The 17,405-nt window shown below is 36.7% G+C and overlaps 2 protein-coding genes across 3 annotated transcripts; one reads left to right on the plus strand and one right to left on the minus strand.

Moving 5' to 3' along the window:
* Positions 1-1,483: 1,483 nt before the first annotated feature.
* Positions 1,484-6,789, minus strand: dcaf7 (ddb1 and cul4 associated factor 7). Of its 2 annotated transcripts, none has more exons than XM_051099753.1 (7): positions 6,281-6,789; positions 5,773-5,931; positions 3,796-3,907; positions 3,381-3,499; positions 3,081-3,290; positions 2,864-2,981; positions 1,484-2,183 (listed from the first exon to the last, which is right to left on the minus strand). In XM_051099753.1, the coding sequence occupies exons 1-7, from the start codon at positions 6,416-6,418 to the stop codon at positions 2,011-2,013; spliced, it is 1,029 nt and encodes a 342-aa protein (XP_050955710.1). In that variant the 5' UTR covers positions 6,419-6,789; the 3' UTR covers positions 1,484-2,010. The 2 variants fall into 2 exon arrangements, with proteins under 2 accessions (XP_050955710.1, XP_050955702.1); XM_051099745.1 differs by having other exon boundaries at positions 1,484-2,186.
* Positions 6,790-8,300: 1,511 nt separating this feature from the next.
* On the plus strand, positions 8,301-16,697 carry ccdc47 (coiled-coil domain containing 47). The gene is made up of 13 exons (XM_051099619.1): positions 8,301-8,417; positions 11,819-12,111; positions 12,189-12,281; positions 12,365-12,539; positions 12,622-12,743; positions 12,824-12,889; positions 12,988-13,089; positions 13,975-14,085; positions 14,986-15,071; positions 15,198-15,256; positions 15,356-15,465; positions 15,548-15,715; positions 15,798-16,697. Exons 2-13 carry the CDS (start codon positions 11,827-11,829, stop codon positions 15,876-15,878), a joined length of 1,458 nt encoding a protein of 485 aa, XP_050955576.1. The 5' UTR covers positions 8,301-8,417; positions 11,819-11,826; the 3' UTR covers positions 15,879-16,697.
* The last annotated feature ends 708 nt before the right edge of the window (positions 16,698-17,405 follow it).

Consider the following 17,405-nt stretch of genomic DNA (forward strand, 5'->3'; position numbering starts at 1 on the left):
AGATGGCGTCTGAAAGTTGCATTTGGTGGTCAGTTCTTTGTGTAAATGTATATTGTGGTATACTCATTAAATATTCGTTTAGTTATTACCAAAACTCATTCTATTTTGTTGTAGATCATTAAACCGTTACACTGCCTCAGAAGCCTGTCCGAAATCATTTTTTGAGGTCCCTTCATGCAGAAACACTGCCGGCAAAGTCACTGCCTGATGGAGGGTTTGCACTTATGTCACAATTTGGCCTGTTACCTGGATGCATGCCCATATTGGCGATACTTGGATGTAAACAACAGCGTTGATTGCATAGTTAATGTACTGCTATGTTGTTCTGCTAACAACTGCTGTATTTGCAACTATGCTGTCTAAACCACATAAAAAAAAAGAAAAAAAGAAAAGATATTAGCCTAATATTTCACCTGCCTGACTGTAAATAATAAGTACAAATAGGAATGTTGTCAAGATTCTTGCCCTGGAATTCCTGGTTCAGTTTGGCCAACCACAAACACCTTTTTTGCACTCTTCTCTTTGATTTGTTATAACTTTTGACAGTCTACAGTACTCCAAATGTTTTTCCCTGTACGACCGATTAGTACAGCCCAAAACAGGACAATTACTGACCAATTTCAGCAGCAATAATCAGTCAAATATACGAGTTTCATTCGGCTCAGTGGCATTGTTTACATTCTGGCTTATGACGCGTCATTATAACACTCTATAAGGCTGTTTTTAAAAATAAACGTAGTAGTTAGCATTAGATGATGGCAAATTTAATAAAGCAGAAATAAAGGAAACGAGCATGCAGAAATATCCAATATCTAACCAATAAAATAATAATAGCCGCCAGTTACCAGTTTTGTACTGATATTGTACATCATTAAATATTAGTCCACTGCAGTTTACATGAATAAATCAACACAGAAAGCTTTATGAAAGAACAAGAGTTTATTAAGTGAGTTTATTAATAGAAAAGCATCATGGCTGGACACACACAGAACTACTTACATATAAACACTCCATCTAAGAGTGTGAGGTGAGGATGAGGATCCCACACAGCCTTGCAAATTCACTTTTGTTTCGACCGAAAAGTGTGGCGTTACTACTACATCATATTTGCGTAACAACAGAACAATTTCATGGACCAACCAAATGACTCGCAACGCAAAATTATTCTGGAAAAGTGACACTTTTGTCCTACCTTGTACATAATATTTATATATGTATACAGTACACATTTCACTTCGAGCACAAGCATGCTGAAAGGGGGACTAACTCTTTTTTAATGAAAAATAACATGGGGGGAAAATATAACAGGAACTCTCACAATTAGTGAGCAGTAATGCATCTTTAAATGAAAAAGACATTTTGTCCACTCAAACACTGACGTCAACAACGTAACTAACCGCCGTGTGAGTCGTGAGCGTGTCTGAGGAACATTTATGAATGTTTTGCAGTGACGACAAGCATTTTATCCCCATACTATCCAGTATTTAAGAGTTTCCAAGGATACAAAAAAAATGGCACCTTCCTGAAATGAATAAACAGGCTCTGAAGTTCAGAGGACCTTTAAAACTGCATTAATCTTTGAAGTAATTACATCTTAATAAAACTGTAGTTTTGTATTGTCCATGTTGGCAAATTTCCTTATGATCCTAGTTTTCAAAAATGTTTTTTACCAGTCAAACAGAATAAAGATGCATCTTTCCCTACACAAATGGCCATACAATCATAGTAATTACAGTTGTGTTGAAGATCCCATTATGAGGACTGGGACACCAGCAAGTAGGAAAACAGACAAATATAATATATTGTGCAGAAACACAGATACTCATTCACACGGCTTCTTTCTCCCAGACACGAGTTGCACACACATTGTTCAGACCGTCGTTCCCATAGGCCCGTTCATAACGTTTCCCGCTTGAAACCTCCAGACCTCAGGAACTTTAGAAAACAAGTCTCTGCTCCATGAAAGACTCTTTCTCCGCAGGAAGCACAGAGGCGCTTTAAGCCTCGGCTCTACACCCGCAGGATCTCCAGACAGTTGTTATAGCAAATGGCAATCCAGTCGGGCTGAGTGGAGGCCCACTGCACGTTGTTGATCTCCCCCTCGGCTGTGTAGGCCAGGATGGGGTCCTCGATGGCCCGCGGCATCTGCTGGATGTCCCAGATCAGAGCCTGGTGATCGTCCGCTACAGTGGGATTTAAAAGAAAAGGGGGCCAGGTAAAGAAGACTTGTATGAAACGGCACTATCAATGCTACTACAGTGTAATAGATGCGCAAATAAAAAAACTTGAGAAAAAATTAAGGAAAACATTCCAGGATTTTTCTCTATATAGTGGACTTTAATGGGGATCAACGGGTTCAAGGTCCAAACTGCAGTTTCAATGCAGCTACATGACCCCAGCCAAGGAATAAGGGTTTTATCTAACAAAATGATCTGTCATTTTCTAATTAATTATGGTTAGTTCTTTATGTATCTTATTTTCTCCTGCAACTTCAAAATCGTCCAGCAGTGTTGTTTTACCTTTTTCTTTTAAGTAAAGGCTGTTTGACTTTCTTTGCATGTTCGCTTTGTAAACTCTGGGTCGGTACTTCAGCTTACATTACATGTGACCTTTCCAACGTGATTACGTAATGCGTAAAGTCAAGCTAGAACAAGAAGAGCCTTTGTGGTTAAAAACTATATAAATCTTTAATTTTTTTTTGGAGATAGCCAATCGTTTCACTAGATAAGACCCTTATTCCTTGGCTGGAATCGTAGAGCCCTTTGAAGCTGTATTTAAACTGCAATTTGGATCTTAAGCCGTTGATCCCCATTGAAGTCATTTTGAAATTTGTTATGTGTGTGTAACTGGGCTGGTTTCTAACCTGCTGTACATATGTGACAAGAGGAGTGTGGCGCCCATGCGATGCCGTTCACACAGGCACGATGATTATTGAGACGAGCTACTGGTGTGCACGGCACACGCACATCCAGAATCACCACCTGACAAAAATGAAACAACATTAGATAGCAAAAAGTGAGGGACATGAGGAAGGATGGGGAGAAATGTGGTAATACAGTAAAAGGGAATAAAAGAGAGACCTCCATGCCATCCATAGCCATAGTGGCCAAGTAGTTGGGATCCTGTTTATTCCAGCACAGGCGCAGCAGTGGGTGATGTTGAGGATCCTCATAGATGATGGTGCTGTGCTCCAGGTGCCGCAGATCAAACATGCGTACGGATCCGTCCGCTCCCACAGACGCAAACATATCACGACCGCCACCCGCACGGCTGAATGCGATGTCATATACCTAAAAGCCAAAGAAAAAAGGTTTTATACCAAGACAGCTACACACTACACAAATCAAGAATCTGAAGTACTAGGGTGTTTTTCTCCTCACCTCCTTGTCGTGAGCAATTAGCTGTGTTTTGACATGGCCTGACACCAGGTTGACCCTTCCCAGGACCTGTCCTGTCTCTAAACCCCAGATCGTGCAGGTGGTATCAATACTAGAAGTGCCTGAGAAACAGAAAACACACACACATAAAACACAGATGATCTTTTGAGAGGCAAACATACAAATGTATGCATGCTCTACCAAACAAAATCCCATTAGATTGTATAGGAGTTCGTTTGGTTGCCAAAATGCAAAAGTAACATTTTTTAAAAAAAAAAAATATAAATGCAAGGATTTTTTTTTCTATTTTTATTATTTACTTAAAATACTAGAAAAAATTTCTAGATTTAATTTCTGATTAACAAAATATATTTTAAACAGCTTTAATTAACAATCACAACACTGCAAGGGCTCTCACCCAGAAGATTGGGGTCCACTTCATTCCAGTCAAAAGAGGTCAGAGGTGCACAGAAATCCGAGTTCTTGTTATTATTCAGGAGACACTCCAGACGAGTCTCTGTGTCGTTCACCTGACAACAATATACATACAGTTAACTTACTTCATTTATACGAACTGAATTTGCTTGTTTCTACAGTTCCGTCACAGTACTAAAGCTAGAGAGTCCCTGATCATTTAAAGTTAAATCAAAATTTACCCTATTTACTTTCTTAACACACATCTCTGGTCTTATTGTTAAGTTTTCGTAAGTAAACATTTATTTGAAATACAGTGACATAAATTACAGAGGGATTCAAGCTAGACTGAACAAAAGTTTGCCATGCAAATGTCTATACAGCTATAGATTGTTTTTATGACACATCATTAATCAACCATATTGGTGGCACCGAATGTAAACAATGCCACAGAATCGAACAAAACTCACATATTTAGTTGATTATTTCAGCTCAAAAAGATCAATCATTGTCATGTTTTGGGCTGTACTAATTGGTCAGACTAGGAAAAATATCTGGAGTACTGTAGACTACCAAAAGTTATAACAAATCAAGGAGAAGAGTGCAAAAAAACATCTGAGGAACAAAAGGCTGGATAGCCAAACTGAACCAGGATTTCCAGGGCAAGAATCTTAACAACATTTGTGTTTGTTCTTATCAATTCCAATCAGGTAGATGAAATATTAGGCTAATAGCTACAAAACTTTAGTTTGTCAAAAAGTTGCACCCTTTCCTGCTTACTAAGTCCTTCTCTATATGATTTAACAGCTTCCACATGTTTTTTTTTCTGTAGTTTAGACAGCATAAATTAGCAGAACAAAGTATTTAGTAGTACATTAACTGTGCAATCCATGCTGTCATTTATATCTGAGTATCACCAGTATGGCCGCACATCCGGATAAATGACCAAACTGTAACGCAAGTTCAAACCCTCTATTTGGCTACTGGTTAACAAGTGAAGTCAGTGGAAAAGCACACCACAGAGTAACAGCATGTTTTAATAAAATTTATACTTTTCGATCTTTATTGGAATACACAGATAAATGTTCACAGAAAGACCAAAGTGCATTAAAGCAGAAGTCCACTTCCAGAACAACAATTTACAGATAGTGTACTCACCCCCTTGTCATCCAAGATGTTCATGTCTTTCTTTCTTCAGTCGTAAAGAAATTATGTTTTTGAGGAAAAAAACATATAATTTTTCTCCATATAATGGACTGATATGGTGCCCCGAGTTTGAACTTCCAAAACGCAGTTTAAATGCGGCTTCAAACAATCCCAAATGCGGTTACGATCCCAGACGAGGAAGAAGGCTCTTATCTAGCGTAATGATCCGTTATTTTCATAGAAATAATACAATTTATATACTTTTTAATATCAAACCCTAAACTTGTCTTACTCTCCCTGCATTCTAGCTCAAGACAGTTAGGGTATGTAGAAAAACTGTTTGCGAAGACTGGTCGGAGTTTTTCGACATACCTTAACTGTCTTGAGCTGGAATACACAGAGTTCAGGGAGAGTAAGACAAGACGAGCGTTTGATATTAAAAAGTATTTAAATTATATTTTTTTAATGAAAATAACCAACAGTTTTGCTAGATAAGACCCTTCTTCCTCGACTGGGATCGTTTACAACCACATTTGGGGTCGTTTGAAGCCGCATTTAAACTGCATTTTGGAAGTTCAAACTTGGGGCACCATATCAGTCCATTATATGAAGACAAGTCCTGAAATGTTTTCCTCAGAAAACACAATTTCTTTACGACTGAAGAAAGAAAGACATGAACATCTTGGATGACAAGGGGGTGAGTACATTATCCGTAAATTGTTGTTCTGGAAGTGGACTGCTCCTTCAATAAGTGAAAAAGGTCAATTATCATCTCATGTTATCTTGTGCGTTGCAATCAAGCATGAATACAGTCTGGCGTGTAACAGAACCTTACCCTCCAAATGCGCAGGTAGTCTCCGCTGGTGGCCAACAGGTCTGGATAAACACCCTTAGTGTCGGGGATCCACATGATTTTGGTGGTTGGGTACGGATGATCGAAGGTGTTCCTGCACACAAACTCTGAGCTTTCCTCCTCAAGACCCACCAGCTGCACCTGAACATCACAACACAAACAGCTGATGTAACACTGTCCATCTACAGGATCCACAGAGATGAGTTTCTGACAGCTGTCAAACTTTTACCCACAAATAAGAAACAAATAAGTCATCAATCAACACACTATTTATCTAAGAGTAGTACATTTGTGTTTTCAAACTCTATGACCAACACTCTGTTACTCTACATTATTAAAACCCGTTCAACTGTATGTAACATGATGTTACTATACATTTTCAAGCATACATCTGTACATGTTAGGATGACAGCACCCACAGGAACACAAAACAAAGAAGAGACATAATGCACAGCGATTTGGGGTCTCTTGGTGTCACGCGGCTGTTTACCTTGTTGTTATATTCCTCGACGAAGCTTCCGAGCGCCAGCCGAAAGCGCTTGTCGGGTCTGACGCTCCAGTTCATGGCATAGACGGTCCATGGCGCCTCGTATTTGTAGATCTCTTTTCGCTTACCGTGCAACGACATGTTTCAATCCCTCGATCGGATCGGTGACAACCGGTTAGAATTAGGTCGTTTAGAATACCTAGATTTGCACCGATCGCTGAAAAGGGCTCTTTCAGCAAGAAAGATGGTTTCGGGTTTGTGCAGCCCGAGACAAAGAGAATGTCATAACAATCCCCCTCCGCAACGGCCGCGAAAACGACGAGTTGCCCTCTGAGACGACACAAAACCTACTTAGTTAAGCACACAGACCACCGTCAAATATTCAAGACTGTGTGTAGCTAAAGGCCCATGGTTTTTGCTTAGTCCCAACGGTTTTAATTCTAACTTTAGAAAGCCCCAAATAGGCCCGACCGCTCAACGGCGCATTTGGTCCGAGGATGTGCGAGTTTCAAAATAAAAGTCCTCGATGGAAAATGGGGGCTGAGCGCTGAGGTTATTTATAGATTTCTGTTGCTACTTGAGCATTTTACATTCACATCATGTTGTAATATGCTGTAATACATTGGCTTCAGAGCGTATCAGGATTTATACCATTTATATAGTTAATAATAATAATTGTTGTTGTTGTTGTTGTTGTTATTGCTATTACTATTGATGTTATTAATATTATTATTATTAAAAAATCTTTAATAAATAAATAAATAATCGTTATGTTCGGTAGGTTTTCATATTTTTTCAGCAGTTCAATTCAGCTTTGAAAAACTGTACAGACTAGTAGTAGATATCAATTGTGCCGCAATATATAGATAAATTAATTGTAAATAAAAAACATCAGCCACAGCAGAACAAGATCTAAAATCCTGAAGACAACATTAACAGATTTCAGTACTCCGTGTAAGAAAATTTAAAACAAGGATCAATGAAAAATAAGAATGTCCGAGATGATGATAATAATAATTTTATTTTTTATTTATTATATAAATAAATAAATAAATACAGAAATAAATAAATAAATAAATAAATATCAGCAGCCACAGTAAAACAAGATCTAAAATCATGAAGACATAACATAAATAACAGATCTCAGCACTTATTGTAAAAAATGTAAAACAAGAATGGATCAATGACAAATAAAGATGTCTGAGATTAAATTATTATTATTATTATTATTATAAACAAACAAATGCATGTGTCAAGTCGTTATAAATGTAATATTTGTAATACACTGGCTTCAGAGAGTATCAGAGTTTATACCATTTATCTAATAATAATAATTATTATTATTATTATAAATAAATAAATAAATAACATCAGACACAGCAAAACAAGATCTAAATTCCTGAAGACATAACATAAATAACGGATTTCAGCACTCATTGTAAAAAAAAAAGTCATATAAATGTAAAAATAAAACGTGATAAAATGTAATAATAATAATTATTATTATTATTTTTAAATAAATGAATAGATATATAAAAATAAATAAATAAATGTGCCGATAAATAATAAACGTAATCTGTGTAATACAGTGTAATACATTGGCTTCACAGAGTATCAGGGTTTATGCCGTTTTCCGTAAAAATGAATGTGTTTCTTGGGATTTTTCTATCTGACCCGAATTAACCGTGCTTTTTCACAAAACGTCCAAATATTTAATATTCTAATGTATTCAAAAACATATTACATTGTATTATATTATAATGAAAATATAATAAATGAGTGTATATAATTATATTACATATAAATAGTCATTTATACACAATTTTTAATTATATTATTTACATATAATATGTACATTTATTTTATTATTTAAACAGTTAGCAAACTTCAATATCTAAATATGCCTATCATGCATATTTAAGTAGTAACAGTAGGCTACTTGAACCGCAGTTTAATAATAAAGGGTTAATCATTTATCGGCGCACCATAAACGCCCCGATCTTTTCTTATCCTTGTTGTCAGGGTTCGCACAGCATTGTGGGTAGAGTAACGTTAGGTCAGATGATCCGCGCCTCTCCTGTGAGGGGTACAGCTGCTGTCACACACTGTTAGCAACGGAAGGCAACGCTGATATTTACAGGTACGTCTACGTGATTTGTGAAGTTATGGTTGAGTTTTCGTATTAAACCTGGGAGTTGAAATGATCGACGCAGGCAGGGTGGCGCAGAAATGTTGCGTGTGGTTGCTAAGGTTGGTCGTGTAGGGGCCGCGGCTAGCGAGCTAGCAAGCTATCATTAGTATGAGTGTAAAAAGACTCATGGGGGATGGGGTAGACAGGACTAGATAGCTTTTCTCACTCAAATTGGAGATTTGTGTGATTTGCCTGACACGACACGCATGGAAATCTGTCTGGTGAGTTTGTAGTGACGTTACTGTAGCAATAAAGTTTTCGTTTAGCGAGGCATTGGCGCTGGCACGAAGAGGCTTTCCGAGATTACAGGTTAAACTGGGTTATAATTTCACAACAGTCACGTCCTCCCTGACTTTACGGTTGGCTGTTTCGAGCACTTATTCCATTTCCAGCCTTGTAACAGGTGGAGTATAACTTGACACCCGGTTGTAACTGTAATCTGACATTAGATGAATGTAATTAGTTTCTAAGTATGAGCCATCTGCTTCACTCTCTTTACACACATTGAATCAAATGCTTAATATAACTGTTATTGTATATTATATTGTATATGAATGAGAGACAAGCCTTGTAATTCAAGATGCGGTGCCCAAAAGTATTTATAATAGATTCCTGTTTTTTTTTTTTTTTTTTTTTTTTTACTTGTAACATTTGGTATTTTCTCGTTTATCACTAGTATTTTGTATTTTAGTTACTTCAGATATGATCCAAAAATGATTTGATTCTGTAGATATGGCTGTAATTGACTAACTGAGTTAAGAGATATTTAACCTATATGGGTCACAATGAAATGTGTATTATATGTTCTCCTAAAAATTAGGCTCCTCAAAAAAATAGCCATTAATAAAAAAAGATGTTTGATTCTGATTTAATCCATTAATTAGCACTAATTTCATGTGCATACGCTACCAATCAAGTGTTTTTGAACAGTAAGATTTCTTCTGCTCACCAAGCTTTCATTGTTTTGATCTTGAGTACAGCAAAAACAGTAACATTTTGAAATATTTTTACTATTTAAAATAACCATGTTCTATTTTAATATATTTTATAATGTAATTTATTCCTGTGATTTCAAAGCTGAATTTTTAGCATCATGTGTATATGTGTCTGGATTTATTCATTTATTTATTTTTAATAACCGATGAACATGAAAGTGGAACTGAATGTGTTGTAATAAAATTAAGTATTTTTTTTACATACATGTGCCTATATGAAGTGAATTATCTCATGCTTAAATTGTCCATAAAGTCCATAAGAAAAGAGCAAATCAGCTTAGTGTATGGCCAGCCAGACTGTGCCACGTGATTAATAAAGACATTCAGCCAATTAGAAGACACTCATTTCAGTGAACATCTGAAGGGCTTAGGCTCTCATGATAAGACTTTGAAAAGACTGACCGACCTCTTTTCTTTTTCACCTGTTGCTATTCCATTGAAACTGAACCATTGTAAACGCTAGCCTGAGAACCATTTGCTTACTGCACATTTTATCATGGGTTTATACACGCAGATGGATAAACTGTTAAGCAAATGTGAATACTTTAATTTGCTTTAAAAGTCTGTTTCTTTAAGTTAACCTAAATAAATATGATAGGGAAGAGTGTTTTTGGGTTTGACCCGTTTGCAGTGTAAACATTAGTTTTCTTGGTATTATATGAGAATACTAAACAGTTAAGTGTTGTTTGTCTGTACAACAGCTGACAGTAGTATAAAGTACTACAGGCATCACTGAAGGTGGAAGGTGGGCTGCTTATCACTTATGTAATCATTAGTCATGCTGTTGTCAAACATTTACTCCGTGGTGTTTGTTTACACCATCAACATTCACATTAGTCTATATACAAACAAATAAGACTGGATATACACTACTGTTCAAATGTTTGAGATCAGTAAAAGAAGAAAAACTCTTATTCAGGTAGGATGCATTCAGTTGATCAAAAGTTACAGTAAAGACTTTTGTAATGTTACAAAGAATTTCTATTTCAAATGAATGCTGTTCTTATGAACTTTGTTCATAATGTATCCTGCAAGAAAAGTGTTAGTTTCCATAAAAATACTAAGCAGCACAACTGTTTTCAACATTGATTGTAATAAGGATGGCTCGATACCATAATTTTGGCTTCGGTACGATACCAAAATGTCAATCGATACCTCGGTATCGATGCTAAATCCATACCATAGGTAACAAATAACCAGCCTCAAAAGATAAGTAAATTGAAAACAATTTAGTAAGTAATGTTAACACATTAACATGTATTAGTTCATTTAATTTAAAAGTAATTATTGACCTAGATTAATAAGTGTTGTAATACTGTTAGGTCAGCTTAGGCCTGCCTAAAGTTTGCTTTACTTTAAAGTGTCACTCTAACAGTCGAAGTATTAAAAATCACGGTATTATCTCTCTTTCTCTCTGATTGTTTTCAGATTTCAAACTCAGATAGCCAAAAAATTAAGCATTAAATATAAATCTCTCGCACGCGCTCTCGGCTGCTTCCTATTAGCGGTCGCCAACATGACCTAAAATTAATATAGCGTTCAAATTAAATTAATATTTGATTGTTTGAAATGCAAGTGCAAATATCATGTGACCAAAGCTAAACTGGTTCTAGGTGTCACGCACATTTGAGCTTTCGGTGTTTGCTCTGTATGTGCGTTGATCAGTTGTCAATAAAGGTTAAATAAAACTTAATTTCTGAGTGATGAATGATGCACTCAGCTGTAAATTTGCGTTGAAGATCAGGATGAGCAAGTGACAAAGTTTGTAGCAAAGCTTGTGTACAGGTGTAGTAAGGTCAGCTCGTTCACCTTTATCATGTTTTGTATGCAAAATAATGCCATGTTTCATTTCTACTGTTGTCTTTATGTACTAGTTTTGAACACGTTGATGGAGTTTGATCTGTTTGATGATCCATCGCGTTGATCTGTTGTTACGTTTACCCATTTCGCAGCAATTTTTGAAGCGCTGACACTTACAGGTGAACTTTGGAACAGCAGCGTATAAAATACAGAATTGATCAAAATGATACTATCGAACCGTTTGAAATAAAATATACACCAGTATTTTTCCCAGTACTGGTATACCGCACATCCCTAGATTGTAATAATAAATGTTTCCTGAGCAAAATTAGCATTTTAGAGTGATTTCTGAAAGATCATGTGACAAGACTGGAGTAATGATGCTGAAAATTCAGCTTTGCTACTGTATTTTGAATTAAATAAATGCCGTCTTGGTGAAAATTAGACAAAGATCTAAACTCCCCCAAACTTTTGAACTGTTTTGTAACTAATCACACTGTTTATTGGCTATTTAAGAAACAAGTTAATTTCATTTGTCATTGTCTGTTTTTGCAGGTTGAGCCATGAGGCACCTGGTCTTCCTCCTCCCAGCCCTGCTGCTGCTGCTGGCCCTGCCGGACACTAGGGGGCGCTACAACGATGAATTTGATGATGGTGAGGACATCGCTGAGTTTGATGACAATGACTTTGCTGAGTTTGAGGATGTCAGCGAAGACCCAGCAGTCGATGTGGAGAAAGAGCCCCCGCCACGAGCAGCCCCCTCATCCACACCCATAGAGGACGACGAAGACGAGGCCACGGTGGAGAACGAGGATGGCCAAGATGAGTTTGAAGATGCTGATGGACAGGTAAACATGTGAAAATCCATTCTTATTTGCGTTTTTATTCGTGAGTTATTCTTAACTTAATTTGATCTGCGTTACAGGATCAAGACATGTACAGCAAGTATGACAATGAGGAGTTTGAGGGCTATGAAAAGACCAACCCTTCATTCAAAGACACTCTTATATACAGAGAGGTACATATTAAATGAAAAATGCATTTAGCTTTGACAGGCGCTTCATTGGCTTCCTTAAATGACTGTTTGTGTGTATGTAACAGGTTCCAGCACACCTTCAGAACAGCTGGGAGAGTTATTACATGGAGATCCTGATGGTCACGGGTCTTCTTGCCTATATTATGAACTACATAATTGGTAAAAACAAGAACAGCAGGCTTGCCCAGGCCTGGTTTAATTCTCACAGAGAACTCCTCGAGAGCAACTTTTCCCTTGTGGGTAAGTGTACCTCTTTGTTTCTCCTCCTTACGATGTTTTCTCGGACCCTGTTTTTGACTATCAAACGTGTGTTTATTTTTAGGGGATGATGGCACCAGTAAGGAGCCCACCAGTACGGGGAAACTGAATCAGGAGAATGAGCATATCTACAACCTGTGGTGCTCAGGACGTGTCTGCTGTGAGGGGATGTTGATTCAGCTTAAGGTAGTGTATGAATAAGAGAAAGAAAGATATTTGAGAGATGTCTGTGTATTCACCATGGTGTCATTTTTGTTCCATTGCAGTTTTTGAAAAGACAGGACCTGCTGAATGTGTTGGCCAGGATGATGAGACCAGCTTGTGATCAAGTGGTAGGCACACACAAACTCTGATGTATTAGCATTGACTGATTACAAATGGATGTTCAAAAGATTGTTCCTCTGTTCGTCTCACTCGTCCTTTTCCACAGCAAGTCAAAGTAACTCTGAATGACGAGGATATGGACACTTTCGTGTTTGCCGTGGGGAGTCGGAAGGCCATGGCACGGATGCAGAAAGAGATGCAGGACCTGGTTAGTCATAAAGGATCTACATATTTGATATAAAATAGATATTTACACTGCTGTTCAAATGTTTGGGGTCTGTAATATTTTGTTTTAGTGAATACTTTTAGGATGCATTAAATGGATCAATCAGAAATAAAATGAAAAATGTTTATAATGCTGCAATGATTTTTATTTTAAAAAAATGCTTGTTTTGAAATGCTCATCAAAACTCTAAAGGAAATGTCAATGTTTACACAGAAATATTAAGCTGGTTTTTAAAATGACAATAGAAATGTTTCTTGAGCAGCAAAACAGCGTATTAGAAGTATTTCTGAAGGATCATGTGACACTGAAGACTGGAGTAAAGACTGCTGAAAATTCAGCTTTGCATTACAGAAATAAATAATATTTTAAAATAAGTTAATATAATGATATTTGACAGTATTACTGTTTTTACTGTTTTTGATCATAGTATGCAACCTTGATGAGCAAAAGACACTTTTTAAAAAACTTTTAACTTCTAAAACTTAATTTAACTTTTGAATGATTATTTAAAAAATTGCAAACATTTGTCTTTACACATTGTCATATGAACAGCCAGTGAGTAATACTAATTTCAGGTTTTGGCAAACAAATAGACATCCATTTTTTTTTTTCACTCATGCTTGTAATGGAAAGTAATGGCTTGTGGTTAATGAGTGAGTCAGTGATGTTGATTCACTAACCACTCTGATGAGTTCAGTGAGTTAATTTAGTAAATAATTTGTTTGACTGATTGAAACAATAACTCACTGTTTTTTTTTTCCGTGCAATTCATCACACATATAATTTGTTTGCAAATTGAACTCTGGTAGGTAGTTTTAATGTCGTCAGGAACCGGTCTGTGCTAACTTAATTTTTTTATTTTCTTAGAGTGAGTTCTGTGGTGATAAGCCCAAATCAGGGGCAAAATATGGCATCCCTGAATCTCTGACCATTTTAACAGAGATGGGAGAGGTCACGGATGGAGTGATGGACACCAAGGTAAGAGTGGAACATCACATTCTCCAAGATAATTATTAAATTTGTCATAAGACTGTGGAAAAAAATAAAGGTATATAATGAAACTAAAATTAAAACTAACACTGTTGAAAATGGTTTTCGTTAATTTATGTGATAGGGATAGCTCACCTAAAAAATGAAAATTCTGTCACTAATTACGCACCCTCATGTCGTTCCAAAGCTGTAAGACCTTCGCTCATCTGCGGAACACAAATTAAGATATTTCTGATAAAATCTGAGAGCTTTCTGACCCTTCTTAGGCCACGTACAGACTGCAAGTTTCAGGAGTGACAATCACATTTAAATGTGGGAGTAAATCCTGTAAATTATCGTTCCATGTGTGTACGGAACATCAGTCACTCCCGCATTTGTAACCACAGCAACATTTTAGTGTCTTGCGGGAGTGATTACGAATTTACCCATTTGGTATCTGCCATTTTTTTGGCTAAAGACTCTACCACTGACAGACGTGTTGTGTTTTGTTTATGCTCAGGTATTTATGGGTTTGACATGAGGGTGAGTAGTTAATGACACACTTTACATTTTTGGGTGAACTAACCCTTTTAAGTAAAATGTTGACTTGACAACTAAGTAAAATTAAATTTCTAAAATGACTAAAAAAAGATATAAAAATAGAATTAGTAAAACAGAAGCTAGATAAAAATATTTATAAAATAAATGGCAGTAGCATAACAAGATACTTCAATGTAATCTACAAATAAATTTAAAAACTGAAAATATTTTTAAAAAGCCCATTCAGAATATTAATAAATGCTATAATCATTTATAAATACTAAAATAGCACTGTTCAAAATCAAATATTTATCCTTCTTTTCAATGTCATGGGTCTGTGTTTTAACATTTTTATTATTCTGTTTTCAGATGGTACATTACCTCACCAGTCATGCTGACAAGATTGAGTCCATCCATTTTTCGGACCAATTCTCTGGTCCAAAAGTTATGCAAGAGTAAGGTTTTTTTTTTTTTTCTTTTCTTGTTCTTCTACTACTAATTCTAGTACTTCTTATTCTTCCACTATGTTGGAGTAGCTTATACTGGTTAATAATTGTTAATGGCTTCTAATCTATTTTTAGGGAAGGTCAGCCCTTAAAGCTGCCCGAGACCAAGAAAACACTGCTGTTTACATTTAATGGTGAGAGAAATTCATAACCCACAAATAGCAATTCTCTTTACTTTCATGAAACTGAAATATTCCTTGTTGGTCAGTGTATTAATACCCTGTACTTCACAGTGCCTGGGATGGGTAACACATCTCCCAAAGATATGGACAGTCTGCTGCCTCTGATGAACATGGTGATCTACAGCATCGACAAAGTCAAGAAGCTTCGCCTCAACAGAGAGGTGAGTGCACACGCACAATGCACACAACAACATGTTGAATTAGTAACAGAAAGCTAACGCGTAGCTTCATATTGGTGTTTAGGGGAAGCAGAAAGCAGACAGAAACCGTGCTCGTGTGGAGGAGAACTTCCTGAAGCAGACTCACGCTCAACGTCAGGAGGCCGCTCAGACGCGCCGCGAAGAGAAGAAGAGAGCGGAGAAGGAGAGGATCATGAACGAGGAGGATCCCGAGAGGCAGCGCCGCTTAGAGGTGTGTGTTCGTGTAATTAAAAATCCAATCTTTTCACTTAATCTGCATTAATGTGTCATTTTCTCCTCGCTCTTTCATTCAGGAAGCCGCTCAACGTCGCGAGCAGAAGAAGATGGAGAAGAAGCAGATGAAAATGAAGCAGATCAAAGTGAAAGCCATGTGAGACACGTTCAGTTATCAGAGAAACAATCTACTACTTCCACACCCGCTAATGTACACTCTTCTACATGAATGTGCATGCCATTTGATTGGCTGCTATTGCACCCATAGAAACGCTCTGTCCAATCAGGAGAAAGTAGCTGGTTAGGGAGTAAATCTGATCTTTAAAAGACAACTGAGTTGGAGAAGTTTTAGTGTATACAGTCATTTAAAGCTTGAGTTGCCTAATTGCATGGCCGTTTTTAATTGCAAGGCTATTGCTTTTGTGGACTTTGCTATAATAAACTGTACCTTTTGGGCCTCTTCAAACTGAGTTGCCACTTTAGCCAACCTTTTCCAATTCAGTTGTCTCCTGGAGTTTAGTATAGACTCTCTATGCTTTCATTTCTACTCCCGGAGATTTAACTTCATCTTGTGAAAGTTTCAGCTATGCTTCTTTTAAAAGTAAAATCGGGAGTGTTTTTAAAAGGAACTGGGTGGGTAAGAAAGCTACCTTTTTTTGTACTACAGTGCTTCCTTGACCCTATTTCTAAGAGTTCATGATTGCAAGCATTTTATAGATGAGTAATAGGCACGTCATCATTGTCTTTCAATTTTTCTTTTTTTATGAGCAAAGGCCCACTGTGAATTGTCACTGTCAAGGCAGCACAAACTCCTTTATACGTATTTAACAGAGGTGAAATTTTAATTTATCTTTAAGTTAATAGTCGATCAGAGCATCAATGAGGTTGTATCATGTTTATGAGTGAACATTGACTGTAACCCTTTTTCTGTAACATTTGTTAATGAGACGCTTAACTAAATAAAACATTAATTGAAAACATCTTTCTTCTGTGTCATGGTCTTTGATTTCAGTTGTTTTTTTAAAGGTGCAGTGTCTAATATTTAAGAAGATCTAGTGACAGAAATGCAATATAATATACACAACTATGTTTTCGGAGGTGTATAAAGAACTTGCATAATGAACCGTTATGTTTTTACTACCTTAGAATGAGCAGTTTCTATCTATATACACCGTGGGTCCCCTTAAACGGAAATCGTTATTTTGCGCTGCCATGTTTCTACAGTAACGGACAAACTGTTTTACAGAGCGCATTTCATCACTGTTATTCTTGTGAATAAAACCCTGACACGATGAACAAGTGACAGTAATATTCGCAATAATATATCGGTTTACTGAATAATTAAGTAAATATAATTCCTTTATTTACCACTGGCTACTCTCTGCTGTCTCAGACGACATCTTTGTCCTGGGTTGGCCACCGTAGCTTCTCTATGCGCAATTTGCAACCTCACCTTTAAATCTTATCTAAAATGTATTTCAAAAGACTACCGTCACGATTTGGTCGGATACGCGGCCATATTGAAGATACTCGGATGTAAACAACAGCATGGATTGCAGAGGTAATGTACTACTGAATACATTGTTCAGCTAATTATAATGTCTAAACCACGGAAAAAACGTGTGGGAGCTGCTAAATCATATAGAGAAGTACTTAGTAATCAGGAAAGTGTGCAATATTTTGACAAA

Source organism: Labeo rohita, chromosome 3, assembly GCF_022985175.1.
Source record: "Labeo rohita strain BAU-BD-2019 chromosome 3, IGBB_LRoh.1.0, whole genome shotgun sequence".
Classification (NCBI taxonomy): domain Eukaryota; kingdom Metazoa; phylum Chordata; class Actinopteri; order Cypriniformes; family Cyprinidae; genus Labeo; species Labeo rohita.

Coding starts and splice junctions, on each gene's coding strand:
- dcaf7 (XM_051099745.1), bottom strand. CDS start 6,418: ATGTCGTTGCACGGTAAGCGAAAAGAGATCTACAAATACGAGGCGCCA. Junction 3,291..3,380: donor TAATTGCTCACGACAAGGAG/GTGAGGAGAAAA, acceptor TTTGGCTTTTAG/GTATATGACATCGCATTCAG. Junction 2,982..3,080: donor TGGCTATGGATGGCATGGAG/GTCTCTCTTTTA, acceptor CATTTTTGTCAG/GTGGTGATTCTGGATGTGCG.
- ccdc47 (XM_051099619.1), top strand. CDS start 11,827: ATGAGGCACCTGGTCTTCCTCCTCCCAGCCCTGCTGCTGCTGCTGGCC. Junction 15,072..15,197: donor GGTCCAAAAGTTATGCAAGA/GTAAGGTTTTTT, acceptor ATCTATTTTTAG/GGAAGGTCAGCCCTTAAAGC. Junction 15,466..15,547: donor AGCTTCGCCTCAACAGAGAG/GTGAGTGCACAC, acceptor ATTGGTGTTTAG/GGGAAGCAGAAAGCAGACAG.